This window comes from Cryptomeria japonica, chromosome 2 (assembly GCF_030272615.1).
Source record: "Cryptomeria japonica chromosome 2, Sugi_1.0, whole genome shotgun sequence".
Taxonomy (NCBI): domain Eukaryota; kingdom Viridiplantae; phylum Streptophyta; class Pinopsida; order Cupressales; family Cupressaceae; genus Cryptomeria; species Cryptomeria japonica.
The window spans coordinates 672,644,680-672,658,839 of NC_081406.1; the positions used below are offsets into that span (position 1 = coordinate 672,644,680).

At 36.1% G+C, this 14,160-nt stretch overlaps 1 protein-coding gene across 1 annotated transcript; it reads right to left on the bottom strand.

The window, feature by feature from the left end:
• Nucleotides 1-604: 604 nt before the first annotated feature.
• LOC131034028 (kinesin-like protein KIN-8A) lies at nt 605-11,606 on the bottom strand. The gene is made up of 7 exons (XM_057965373.2): nt 10,258-11,606; nt 8,366-8,639; nt 8,229-8,282; nt 8,052-8,144; nt 7,682-7,921; nt 1,299-1,421; nt 605-1,194 (listed from the first exon to the last, which is right to left on the bottom strand). The coding sequence occupies exons 1-7, from the start codon at nt 11,043-11,045 to the stop codon at nt 1,009-1,011; spliced, it is 1,758 nt and encodes a 585-aa protein (XP_057821356.2). The 5' UTR covers nt 11,046-11,606; the 3' UTR covers nt 605-1,008.
• Between the last annotated feature and the right edge of the window lie 2,554 nt (nt 11,607-14,160).

The window sequence follows — 14,160 nt, forward strand, 5'->3', positions numbered from 1 at the left end:
ATGCACCATGTACCATTATGCCATCATGTGGAATACCCTGTGGCTATAGCCCATCTCCATACTACAATGGCCCAGCCTATGGGGATGGCAGAAACTTGTAGAATATTTACCATTAACTTTAACTGATGATGTATCAGTCTTAACACTAAGAGTGGGACTGTGGCACAGCCATCCTATTATTGAGCTTTAAAATGTGTCATAAGAATCATTGATATTTTGATTGGTATCCTAAGGTTTTTTTGGTATTTTTCATTTGTAGATATTTGCTAAACTGCAAATTTTACAACAAAACTAAAATTTTCTCACCGAACCATGTTTATATGATAAAAATTTACATTTGGAAAGACATACATAAGCATAATTTAAGAAGAATTGATCCCACCACTGGAGAACACCAGTTTCATCAGAAATTTATCAAAACTTCTTGCAAATATTATTTTGACACTAAAGTTTTGGACATAAGTTGTAAATTTACATAATTGTATCAAATCATTCTCTGCATTAGAGAAATACATTTTAAAGGGTTAATACATTCAACTCATCTTCCAAGAGGATTATATTTTGTCATGCTCTCAAATAATGAATATACAAATACAATGACCCATGCCAATAAATTCCCTTTAAATAAAATAACTTTGGCACCAAGAGCTGTAGTTGCCAGTAAATATGACCTTCAGTGCAATATTACATTTAACATGCCTACTAAAGGAATAATTTTTAAACATGGGTAGAAACAATACCTCTAGCAATACAGTGCAATTGAACAATGTTGAGAAAGAATGCTTGGTTATTAGATGCCAGCTGTATCGTGACATTAGGCCACTATACTCAATATTATCCTGGATCCTGTGAAGCTGAATTTTATGAAAATAAAGTTTATGATTACTTCAAACCCCATGGGCTTGCTTGTAAGGACTTGATTGGATATCTCTGAAGCATATACTAGCTGAGACAACCCTAATTCCCTAACGTAAGAGATGTCAAAACATAGAGCATACTTTTTACTTGCTATCCCAACCAAGATTTTCCACAGCAAGGAGTAGAATCTAGTGTTTCGTTTTCCACAGCAAGTAACCTTCGTTGCAACTGATCATTCTGCATTCTTAACTGTTCAATCTCCTTTTGCATTTCAAGCAGCTTTGAGTATTCAATTTGGACTTCAAGTTTGTCCAACCCTTCATTTGTAATGAAGGCCTGCAGTATAATAGGGTTTCCCATCAAATATCTTCTTCTTGACCAGTTCCAAATAAAACTAAACTGTTAAAATACAAATTGATTAAAATCTAGTCATAGCTTACTCTGGTGCGAATTTCTTTTGCTCGATCTGCCCAGTGAAGAGTGTTCTTTGTTTCTGAATAAGTTAAATCACTTGGACTGATATTTGCAATAATGGCAGTTTCACAAGTTCCACCCAATGAATCCTGCAATCATTCAATACCCATCTACGTTAATCCTTAAAAGACACTGCCTGGGAATACCACAAAGAAACTGCTGGAGTTCATTTTTTTCCTCAGTGTTTGTTGCTTTCTGTTAATCTTTTATATACTTATGTATTGTGTTCCTACATTTTACTAAAATATATGTGTTTAGAGGAAGAACATGCATAAATCTCACTGCAACAAGATGTGTTCCTCTGCAATTTACAGTGCAATTCCTTTGCTGTATGCGTACATTTATATGCCTGTGCACAATATGTATATGAATTTCAAATGATTTTATTTTGCATGATTTATTTTCCATCCCCATTAATCTTTTATATAGATAAATAGAAGTTTATATAATACAACAGAATCGTCACAATATATTCTTCTCAAAGAAAATATTATGTTCGACTTTTTGTACAAGTTATTGCTAACAATAACAGGTTGTGAAACGAGGGGAGCTGAAGCCTCCCCTCTTAGTCAATGAAGATTATATCTTGGAATGTTAGGGGCTTAAATGCCCCTAACAAACAACGCTTGATTAAGTCTCAGTTGGACTTAATGAAGTGTGATATTGTGATGGTGCAAGAAACTAAGTTAAGCTCATCATCTGCAAATTTGTTATTTTCTTCTTAGAAATCTTGGAAATTTTGTGCATCTTCCTCCTTAGGTGCTTCAGGTGGACTTACTTTCTTTTGGAAAGATGCTAGTGTGGAATTCTCTTTGGTTGCCTCCTCATCTAATTGGATGCTAGGACTTGCTAAGAGTAGGGTATCAAATTCTAAATTTTGGCTTTTTAATGTTTATGGCCCGACTGGGGTATTGGAAAAAAGGAAACTCTGGGAGATCTTGGCCTCAGTAGCGTTTCCTTTGCGAGATGTCTTCCTAATTTTTGGGGGTGATTTTAATGCTATTTCTTGTCTAGATGAGAAGGCTGGGGGATCATCCCTAATAAGCATATTATCTCATATTTTTGTCACTTTATCAGTACCTTGAATTTGGTAGATTGTAAATCTCTTAATGGCCCTTTCACATGGACCAACATGTGGAGAGATTTCTGTCAAATTGCTGAAAGACTGGACCGGTTTTTGGTTTCTGAAAATTGGTTTAGTTCTGGTCAGGATTTTGTTTCCTCAGTTCTCCCCTTCACTTGGTCGGATCATTTTCCTATATTGTTTTCTCTTCTTGAGGATAGGGCTCCTAGGAAACTTCCTTTCAAGTTTGAGCTAATGTGGTTTAGGGGCCAATCTTTCTTGCCTTTGTTAAAACAATGGTGGCCTTCTGCACCGCATATTGTTAAGAAATTGGCATATTTAAAAAATAAGATTAAAAGTTGGAATTCTTTACACTTTAAGAATATTTTTGGTGAAAAGGCGAAGATTCAGGAAGAAATTGAGCAGGTGAATAAGAGTATTCTTAGTTTGGGTATGTCCTCTATGTCTTATGATAGGCTTAATTTTTTGAATTCTCAATTGGGTGAGATTCTAGCAAGGGAAGAATCTTATTGGAGGCAGAAATCTAGAGATCTTTGGTTATCAGAGGGGGATAGAAACACCAAATTCTTCCATTCTTCTACTAAGCTTAAGAGACAACGCAATAGAATTTCGTGTATTGTTGATTCTAATGGGAGGAGTTTGCTTGATGAGGATGATATTGCCTCTAAAGCCGTTAGATTTTTTAAGTCTCTGCTTACAGCTGAGCCTGTAACCTTAGACAATGTTTTTGTTAATTTGATCCCTCCTCTAGCGAATCAAGAAGATAATAAGATGCTTATGGCTCCCTTCTCTTTGGAAGAGCTAAAAGGGGTAGTCTTTTCCATGCATCCGAAAAAGCCTCCAGGTCCGGATGGGTTTATGGCTTTATTTTTCAGAAGTGCTGGGATTTTGTGGGAAAGGATATCTTGCTAGCCTTGGAAGAGTCTAGGAGGAATAGGACGATTTTGAAAGAACTTAATGCTACCCTCATTGCTATTATTCCAAAAGTGGATAATCCTATCTCTTTTTCTGAGTTTCGTCCTATTGCCCTGTGTACTACTTTGTATAAGATTTTTACCAAGGCAATTTCAGTTAGGCTGGCTAGGCTCCTTCCTCGTATAGTTTCCATGGAGCAAGGTGGCTTTGTGCCTGGTAGGGAAACCTCGAAAGGTGCGATTGTAGCTCATGAGATTCTGCACTCCATTTCGCGTCAAAAGATTCCGGCCATGATTCTTAAACTAGACATGCTTAAAGCTTATGATCGCGTTAACTGGCAGTCCCTTGTTGTTGTCTTGAATCGCCTTGGGTTTGCGCATTGTTGGATTAAATGGGTGTTTTCTTGCATATCTTCTGCCCGTTTCTCAATATTGATTAATGGCTCTCCTTCGGGGTTCTTTGCTTCCTCTCAAGGAATTAGGCAAGGGGATCCTCTCTCCCCTTTTCTATTTATACTTTTGGCTGAGGCGTTAAGTAGGGCCATCTCTAATGCTACAAAATCTGGTTTGTGGTCTGGCATCAGAATTGATGGTTTTCCTTCTTTGCAATCCCACTGCCTGTTTGCGGATGATACGCTTATGTTTGGTGCTGCCTCTTTGAGAGAAGCTAGAGTTATAAAGAAAGTTATTACTGAATATTCTGCTTTTTCTGGTCAAAAAGTTAATGAGCTGAAATCTAAGGTTTTCTTTTTGAATATCTCCCCTCTAGTTAGGGATAGACTCATTCATTTTTGGGGTTTCCAAGTAGGGGCCTTTCCTTGTAAGTATCTAGGCATTCCTTTTTTCCTTGGCTCGGATAAGGCCTCCTTTTGGGATAAAGCGGTTCATGCAATCACATCCAGAATTTCTTCCTGGAATCATAAGTGGCTCACGTTGGCTGGTAAGATTCTTTTAATTAAATCGGTTTTGAATGCCATCCCTACATATTTGATGTCTATTTTGAAGGCTCCCCCTAGAGTTGTCTAGGATATTAAGGTTTCCTTAAGGTCCTTTCTTTGGAATGATAACGTTGGGGGTAGAAAGAAGCTTCCTCTTTTAGCTTGGGACAAAATTTGTCATCCTAAGGATCTAGGAGGTGCGGGTATTCATGACTTAGTAGCCCAGAATAAATCCCTGGGAGCTAAATTGGTGTGGAAGTTTTATGCAGATCCTTTGAGTAAATGGGCTTCCAATATGCTTGCTAAGTATTTAAGGGGAACCCCTAGAGAATGGATTTTCATAGCTGCATTCCTTCCAAAGGGATCTACATTTTGGAACTTTCTGGTTTCTTGCAGAATGGTTATTTTACCACACCTTTCTTGGGTTGTTCATAACGGGAAAAAGGCTCGGTTTTGGGATGAAGTCTGGAATGGGCATCCTGCATTTTCATCCATTCGAGACTGGTCTCCTTTGCCTAATATTCTATCGGATCTTTCGGAAGTTTTTGTGGCAGGATATTTTGATATTGATTCTGCAAGTCCATATTTAGTAGCTAAATGGAAGGATATTCCTCCTTTGCCCATTAACAATGATCTTAGAATTGCTCAGAAAAGATCTCTTGTATTTCAAGATAAAGAGGATACTTTGGTTTGGACTAAGAGTGCCTCGGGCTCTTATTTAGTAAAAGAGGGGTATAATTCTTTGTCTCGGGCTTCTTTGTCCTCCTCCTCCTGGCCTAAGCTTTTTTGGCATTCGGCTTGCCTTCCTAAAGCAGGGTATTTTGCTTGGTTGGCAATTTAGGATAAAGTTTTCACTGGGATGAGATTGGATAGGCTTGGGATTACTGCAGTATTTCCTTGTGTTTTCTGTGGATATTGTATGGAAACCATGGATCATATTTTTCTGCTTTGTCCTTTTGTTCGGGAATGTTGGTATTGGCTCTTTGGAATGCTTGGTTGCACTTTTGTTCTTAGCCCTAATCTATTGTCGCATTTCATGGCTTGGCCATTGTTGTATTCATCCTCTTTTTATTCATCTCTTTGGATTGTGGCACCTTCTATTGTGGTTTGGAGTATCTGGCTGGAAAGGAATTCTAGGATTTTTTAACATAAATCTGCTTCACTTGAAGAAGTTCTTGACAAGGTTCAATCCTCCATTTGTGAGGTGGTGCTTTCTTAAATCCATAAAAATTTGGATCACCTGAGGTCATTTTCTCACTGGGATAATTGGGTAACTTGGAAATGGTACTCACTTCGTCTGATGCAGTCTCATGGGGCTATAACAACTAGTTTATCTTTTCTTGTCAAACGTAGGATGGCCAAATGGAGTCCTCCCCCCAATTCACCTTCAAGCTAAATTTTGATGGGGCTTCTAGGGGTAATCCGGGGAAATCTGGAATTGGAGTGGTCATTTTTTATCATTCTTCTAAGATTATTAAAGTTGTGGGAAAATATATTGGTCTGAGCTCTAATAATGTAGCAGAATTTCAGGCATTATCTTTTGGTCTTGAACTTGCTATCTCTTTGAATATTAAAGACATTGTTATTGAAGGTGACTCAATGTTGGTTTTTCAGGCGATTTCTGCCAAAAAATGTATCTCTTGGCATTTATAGTACCTGTTAGAGCGCATTCTTGTGCAATTGGAGTGTTTTTCCACCTTCACTATCTCTCATTGTTATAGGGAAATTAATGTTATTGCAGACTTCTTGGCCAATAGGGCTGTTGCTGAGGGTGTTGAGTTCTTGGAGGTTCTTCCTTCGGCCATTCCAGCCTCTTGCATTAGGATTCTCTCTTAGCGAGAGCTGGGTCTTACCTTGTAGCATTCCTCATTTTCTTTGCCGGATGTGGTTTTCTTTCACAGATATCAGTAGTGAGGGTGTTGCCTTGCCTTATGACAACATCTTTGTTGATGGTATTTTTGGTAAGTATCTCCTCATGGAGCCTAGAGGATGTGAGTCGGTTCTTGTGTTGTAGTCTTCTTCCTACTCCCTGCTAGGTGTGGTTTTTCTTTCGTATATGGCTACAAGGAGGATGTTGTCCTGCCTTATGGCAACATCTTGTTGTGGGTATATTCGGTAAGTATCTCCTCATGGAGCATGCAGGATGAAGTGACTACTCTTGCTTAGCTGGTATTTTATCGTTTTTGCATTTGTTTTGTGCCTTGGGTTAATTTACCCCTCTGTTGGGTATGTGAGTTTGGTGTCTGCATGGCAGTATTGATTTGATCCATTTTGATTAATTCATGTTGTTTATGATCTTTTGCATGGGTTCGAATTGAATATGTGTTTAAGATGGGCTCTCATCCTTCTGCTATTTTTTTGGTTGTTGTTGTGGATTACCCTATGGCTAGCTCTTATTCTACTTCCCTGGGATCTTCAACATCCTTCCCTTCTCCTTATCTGGATTATTATATGTTTGGTCACCATTTTTGTTTTGGCAGGTTCACTTATCATAGGTTCCCTTCTGGTTGTGGGTTTCATTCTAATCAGAGGATTGGAGACTTGTGCTTCTTAGACAGGGTGGTTTCAGTTTTGTTCAATCTGGGTTTAAGGCACTTGATTCATTCTTAAAAGTTCTCTTCTGTATGCCTTTTAAGGCAGCTTCCTTTATATCTAATGCAGCTGGTTATGTAATTGGGAAGGATTTCCGAGTGCCTATGGGTTTTTTGTAATGGGTAGACAGGCTTATGTTTTCTTGAGCAATACTGAAGGGTTTTCTTACTGGTTATTTCCCTTCAGTGCTCTTTGAACCAGACACATGTAAAAAACAAAAATTATTAATACATTTCAGTGGTCTCATCCACTTTTATCAAAAAAATAAAAATAACAGGAGAACGAAAGATTATCACTTTATTTATAGTTGTATAATTTATTAAGAAGCAAATGAAAATCCTCTTGAAACTTGCATACAGATTTAAGTTGTATCCAGAGGAGCTTATAGACTGAATGTGTATTCAACCTTTCCATTAAAGTGACAAAAACAATTTTAAACTAAAATATGTAGAGCTCACACTTCTTAAAAGAAGATTTTAAAATAAACTTATATAAAATAATGTTTATTTTTACAAAGGTCTATTTAATTAAATAAAAAAAGACATTCTTTTCCTTTTCTTCATATTCATTTTTGTCATAGATACATTTATTAAAACCTTACTTTTATTTTTGGTGACTACAACAATAACGCTATGGTTTAATCATCATATTATGCCATGAACAAGAAACCGCTGGTAACTTTTTTCTTTTGTATATGCAAACATTTGCGATTGGTATATAAAACTATGTTGTGCAACTCCCTTACAATGTCATTCTATAAGCTTCCAACTGAGGAAAAAAAAAGAAATTGGAAAAAATCCCAGAGATAATAATATACGCACCTTGAGAAGTTGAGTAAGTTTAGAATCTCTATAAGGTATGTGTCTTTTCCTTTCTACTAGAGCATTTATGCAGCTACTAAGGGCCAATAAGGATTTGTTTATGTTGGCTCCTTCCATAGATCTGACTGTACTTTGATCTGTGGCCGCAGCCCTCTCAGACCCTGCTAAATCTACGAGAGATAGTTTACCCTTGCGAGTAACAGTGCTTAACCCCTCCTCCATTTTCCATTCCACCACAACCTGCAACAACAATAGATACTTTAAAAAGTCATTTGAGATTCGTCCTACATTATCTTTAAGTCAAAAAATTCCCTAGTAGAGAACTCTACTTGTATTATTAGCTGACCAAATGCAAGTATGAAGTGCAAACCTGGAAAATAGCATGGGACCGAGACGAAGTTTCATTCATTCGAGTGGACGCTGTAGTTCTGTTCTGATTTCCTTGATGAAGCAATTCCATTGCCTGCAAGCCCATTTGTACAAATTTATTATTGATTTGCCTCCTCTCTTGAATCTCCAATTTTAAAGAAAAAAGTAAAAATCATACCTCCTTAGTTGAACAAGCCCTATGTTGGGTGGCCCCTAGCAAAGATACATTGCCCTGAAAGGATATCAGTTCATTTAGATCAATAAAGGAAACCCCAAGTGTTCACACAAAGAGCTTGAGATAGGACTATAGCAAACCTGTTTATCCTCTCTCAGAACTAGAAGCCTGCCAGGTGAGAGGAGATCCTTCACAGATTCATTGTAAATCTCAAGATAAGAAAACATAACCACTGGCTCATGGTAACAGTTCTGCTGCCCAATCTTTGTAAACACATCTTTTATTGACATGGCCATCACACCCGGAGTCTCAACGGTTCCCAACATTGTATGAGTTTTGCCTGCTCCTGTTGCTCCATAGCAAAACACAGATGCATTTCTTCCATGGAGAATAGCATCAACAAGCTTTGCAGTGCTGGACACAGTCATTCTAATCAATTTCAGAACATCAAAGGTTTTTAAGATAACTACAAACAATTTTAAAATGGAAGCTAAATTGAATTATTCTACTGTAGACAATCTGCATGTTACATATTGTAATATATCCCCAATTGGAATATTGAGTAATATCTGATTAAACTTCTCAGCTCACGTGTTTCAATACTAAGTAATTAAAATTGTTTTGTCACAAATCAAGATTAGATTACCAGAAAAAGCAGATATATTTGCAGCAATTAAAAACAAACATTTATGAAATATCAACACAGCTGCCTAGTCACAATCTATTATTTACTTCTAATTTAAGAATCACATATATTTCTGAAACTACAAATCCAAATCAATTATCACAGAAAACCAGCAATCAAGTTACTATATATGGTGCTCAACAAGCTGCCTATCAAATGCAAGGAAATGGTGCCGAGGTAGCCACTAAAAATCAGCAACTATAACATTGAATGATCACACAGCTCCGCAGCAAAGTCACAATTAGGGCCTATGCAAGTGGCCTCAAATCCTTCATCTATCAGCCTTGAATCCTCAGTGTCTGCCACAATGAAGCTCAAGTGTAATATCTGAATGAGACCTAAATTTGAATGTGGTTATCATTTGCCAATCCAGTGATAGAAATCAAATGGTTTCTATCCTTCAATCTCTAGAAATTAATGAATCTGATGTCCAATCTACAATGAATTCATAAAACATGCATGAATCCTTTGACAAGGCCTTGCTTATATACAAAACCCCTGCCTTTAAACCCTTTGGTAACTTGTCTTTCAACACCAGGACGATCTTTTGGTGTAGAGGCACATAACACATGAAAAGCGAAATTGCAAATATAGCTACAATGCTGTTGTTATGGGAAGGCATTGGCTAGTAACTAATTACAATGGTTAAGAGTTTGAACAAACTTGACAATTCGATCTAGGTTTTCTGACAATATAAGTTGATTAGAGACATCATATTTCCACACATTATAATAATTTGCATGTGTAATCTTTGGATTTAGCTGTGTAAGCTTTGTTTTGCTACATTTTTCTATGGTTATGATGCAATACAAAGCTAACACAATTAAATGCAGAGTAAATGCATAATATAAGTTGATAGCCAAAGTCCATTGGAAAAGAACAGAGGCAGAGAGATATGAAGATGCAAGGAACGGATCAATATATTCTAATGACTCGGAAAGTGTCATCCCATTAAGCTACCATCTCTATAATTTAAAACCACCATAGTTTTTAGTATAATTAACACATTTCATAATGCAAACTTTCCTCTGACAAAATAAGCCAAAACAAAACAGTTGCTTAATCATAAAATAATCTTGTTAACTATACTTTTCAATACATATGGTGCTGAGCTACTGGGTTCTTTCCACCGTTTCCCCTTATTTTCTTTGAGAAATCTCCACAAAGATGGGAGAGTAGACGCTAGAAGATAAGGCCAATTGAATTCAGTCTGTAGTAGCTTTGGGCAATGAGGCATAGTTGGAATGCATGTTTTCTTTCTAGGGTAACCCATTGAAGCCCTTTTATGACACACTTCAAACTATGCAATCTGAAAAAAAGGGGAATAAAAAGGAGAAAATTAACTACCTTGCATGGTAAACTTCTTGTTGCTCAACAGATTCAAGGAAAACTGCATCAAATGTGTAAGTCTGACTAGAATTCCATGAATTCCATTTGCAACTTGAATTTTCCTTATTTCCATAATCTTTCAATAAGAGGTCCTTCTTGTTCACGGCGCTAACGCAACTACAGACACCCATTTTCTCTTCTTTCTTTGATAGAGGTCTCACTCTGACATAAACCATAATCCTTTCTGCAATCTCAGAAACGTTCTCCCTTCTGCTCTTCCTACTCTCATTACTAGCTTGAAATTGTCCATCTGTAACGGCACAACATAATCCCTCTGACGGCTTAAAGTAGGGCTTTGAATTTTCTACACTGATTGAATTGTTGCAAATTGGAGTCAATAGTTTATTTTCTGCCGCCGTTTGTGAAATCCAGCTACAGCGATCTGAAGGGCTAGTACTACTCGGTTCTAATCTTCTTTCAACTGCAGGCAAGGGACTAGATGGATTAGGAGGCACTGGTAGTTTAGAGGCTTCACTCGGAACCTTGCCATTTTTGTCCGAGTGACTCTGCCTCTGCATCAAGGCTTTAAACCTCTCCTTGAAATGAGCAAAAGCAGAACTCTGCCTCTGCGTCAAGGCTTTAAACCTCTCCTGGAAAAGAGCAAAAGCAGAACTCTGCCTCTGCATCAAGGCTTTAAACCTCTCCTTCAAAAGAGCACAAGCAGAAGAACATATCCTTGGAAATCGAAAAATAAAAGAATTTAAACAAGAGGATTCCATAATTTCAGAAACAGGGTTCAACTTCATGACCACCTCTCTTCATCCTTATTTATATAACGGAAGAACATTGAATTTCTGGCTTGGCTATCCAGCATTAAGTGCATCCTGAAGAATCTCTGGTGGCCGAGAGGTGTTTCTGCAGTGCCAGCAAAGATCTGGTGTAAACAATAACTGTGAACCTATGAAATTGAGGTCCCTCATTTTATCAAGTCAATTCTAAAATCCTGACAAATGGCTGGCAGAATCGCTTAAACGGATAACAAAGCTAGCACACTGGTGCTCGTGTTATTTTCCAATCGCTGCCATTATAAGGCCTGTTACCATTCTCCCTTCTCGTTACTTCTGCGGCTCATTAATTCATATAAAAGGCCTGTTACCATTCTCCCTTCTCGTTACCTTACGAAGAGCTTTGCTAAAATTATCCGCAGCACAACATGCCACTATAATTGTTACAGCAGTTGGGAATCCTGGCCCTATCAAAGCCCTAGATTTTGTAATTCCCAGCAATAACGACCATTTTATTTTTGGTGGAGGATTTTCTGTCACGGGAATACAATTCGGCCTCATTTCTTATGATATCGAGTAAGACTTGAAACCTTTGGATTTCACTAGTATCTATTGACACCATCATTATATTTCTATTAATAATTATTTCAATTAAATAAAATGTGATTTTGTATTGATATATCTATTTTATATATATATATGTGGATAAAAGTCATTATGATTTTGTTGATTTTATGATTTATATGATTATGTATTTTATTGGGTAAGAATGCATTGCTTTGTTTATTAATATTTATTGCAAGTGTGCTTGTTATATGATTTGAGTATCTACGTATAGGATTATTTTTTCAATTATGATTATTTTGAATATATCATATTAAGTTTTGTGCATTTGTTATTCTCTATCATACATAAATTGAGTGTGAGGTGTGTCATGTGTGATCTTATATAAATATGCATCTAAATCAATGGCTATTTGGGAATATCATATTTTGGCTCATTTGTATTTGAGTAATTTAATTGATTGGTTTTCTTTTGTTTTCTCATAATTAAGTTTTGGTGAATTGGTTTTTGCACATTATTTAATTGAAATGCTTATGTGAGAATGGAAATTGGGAAAATAATTTAAGGTAGTTATCTTAAGGATTATAGTTAAATTTGTCACAACCAGTTAATTGGGAATTGGGAAATGAGGTTCATCTCATAGTGTATTGGTTAAGTGGTGGTCTTGTTGTTGTGCCCACCAAGATTCAAACTCCTATTGGGCCATTGTGATCACAGACTTGTGCTTTTGTTGATCCAATGTGCTCGCAGGTTTGAGCCTTGACTTTGATAAATGGGGATGAGGTCCCCCGTTTGTGACCTCATCAGTTCATAGCTTCGGGTTAAAAGTGTTTAATGTGATATTGGAGGGTGTGTCATGCCAATGTCATCAATCATATTAAAAAGTTCACTTGACATTTAATAAAAATTGGGACCGAGAAAATATTTCATTTAATTAATTAAATTTTGATTTTGGTTTTTACACAAAAAAAATAACTTAAGCATTTTAAACACTCATGAAATGCATTATGGGGAAAAATAAATAGAAAATTATGAATAAGATAATTGAAAAACATGGAAATTAGAAAATAATAATAATAATAATAATTTAGTCAATTTTACTCATTCTTGCATTTTTGGAAGGAAATTACCTCAAAAACCTCTCTTTCAAATTTAAAAAATTGGTAGGATTTTCTTGCCTTGCTCTTTATGAGTTTCGAATTCGGATTGCTTCAAGGTGCTTGCATTGTGTTAGTGGATTTACTCTATCAAAATAAATTTATTTAAATAAATCAAGAATTACTTGAAACCAAACTTGAGGGAAATCTTTTCCCTTCCTTTATTCTTTGTAGTCCTTTGACACTAGTGCAAAAGGGACTGCAATGTAATTCTTGAACTTTCATAATTACAGGCCCCCACGCAATTCCAATGATCTAGAACATCATTAGGAAACTTGTGGACTCATTCTAGTATACCTCACATGTGCTAGTGTCCCTCACACCTGCTAGTTTCCTCCTGACATGTTGCAATACTTTGGTGTGTTCCCATCCTTCTCTCTATTGAATAGTGACTATTTATAAACACTTTATAGGGAAAAAATTTATATGCAAGTTGTTCCCATTGGCTATGTGAGTCTTCCCATGTATTTACCTTGTTTACAAATTCATTTTTTTACAGGTTATGTTTAATTTTGTATTGGGAAGCATCTCTTTGTATGAAAATTATATGTTGATATTGCTAGTGTAGGAGGACTTGCAACTCTTAGGGTTGTCACATCTTGCAGGTACATAATGCTTATATTAAAGGCTCCTTGTTGGAAAATATTTCCATCTAAGGTTGGTAATTATGTTGGCCTTACAATTGGATTAAAGGTAGAAAGTTCCCTTATCTTATCCTTGCATTGTAAGTCTTTCACTTATGTCACCTAATTGGAGCAATGATGATGTTTCATGTGTGTCCTTATGCATTACATGACACTTGGTCACTCATTAAGGTACAATGTGACATGGTAGTGTCATATCTTAATTTGTCACCCTATTACATCCCATCTTTTAGTTGTTTTAATAAATGCAATACATTGGATTATATTATTAATTATTTTATGATTAATTGATTAGAACCAAGCATTATTTCTTAAAAATGCAAATGAAAAGATGATGATTTAAATTATGATAAAATTAAGATTTCATATCATGAACATTCTTCAGCTATGGTTATGAGGGATAGCCTATTAACATGCAATTGATTGCAAGTATGAGTCAAAGGCGGAAATAAGGTTGACGAGAAGTAATCTAGCCACTTGATAAAGAATGGTCATGATGAGAATCTAGTGTCACACACCATGTAGCTTCATATAGATTTTCTTTTTGAATAACTTAGAGAATGTATTGCATAATTTAATGATGTCTATGATTATCATTTTTTGTCAAATTTCTTCAATTGATTTGAAAAGAAAAATAAGAAAAGAATTGCATACCTTATTTACATCCATGTATTCATACCTATATGTGCTAGAAAAATATGTGCTTTGAATTTAAATGTATATCATCTTTCTTTCATAAATAAAAAATAATTGTACATATTATATGTATAT

Excerpts from the sequence above, each read along its gene's own strand:
- LOC131034028 (XM_057965373.2), bottom strand. The coding sequence starts at position 11,045 with ATGAAGTTGAACCCTGTTTCTGAAATTATGGAATCCTCTTGTTTAAAT. Across the intron at positions 8,640-10,257 it reads CAAGAAGTTTACCATGCAAG|CACTGCAAAGCTTGTTGATG; the intron begins GTAGTTAATTTT and ends GACTGTGTCCAG. Across the intron at positions 1,422-7,681 it reads AACTTACTCAACTTCTCAAG|GATTCATTGGGTGGAACTTG; the intron begins GTGCGTATATTA and ends GAATGATTGCAG.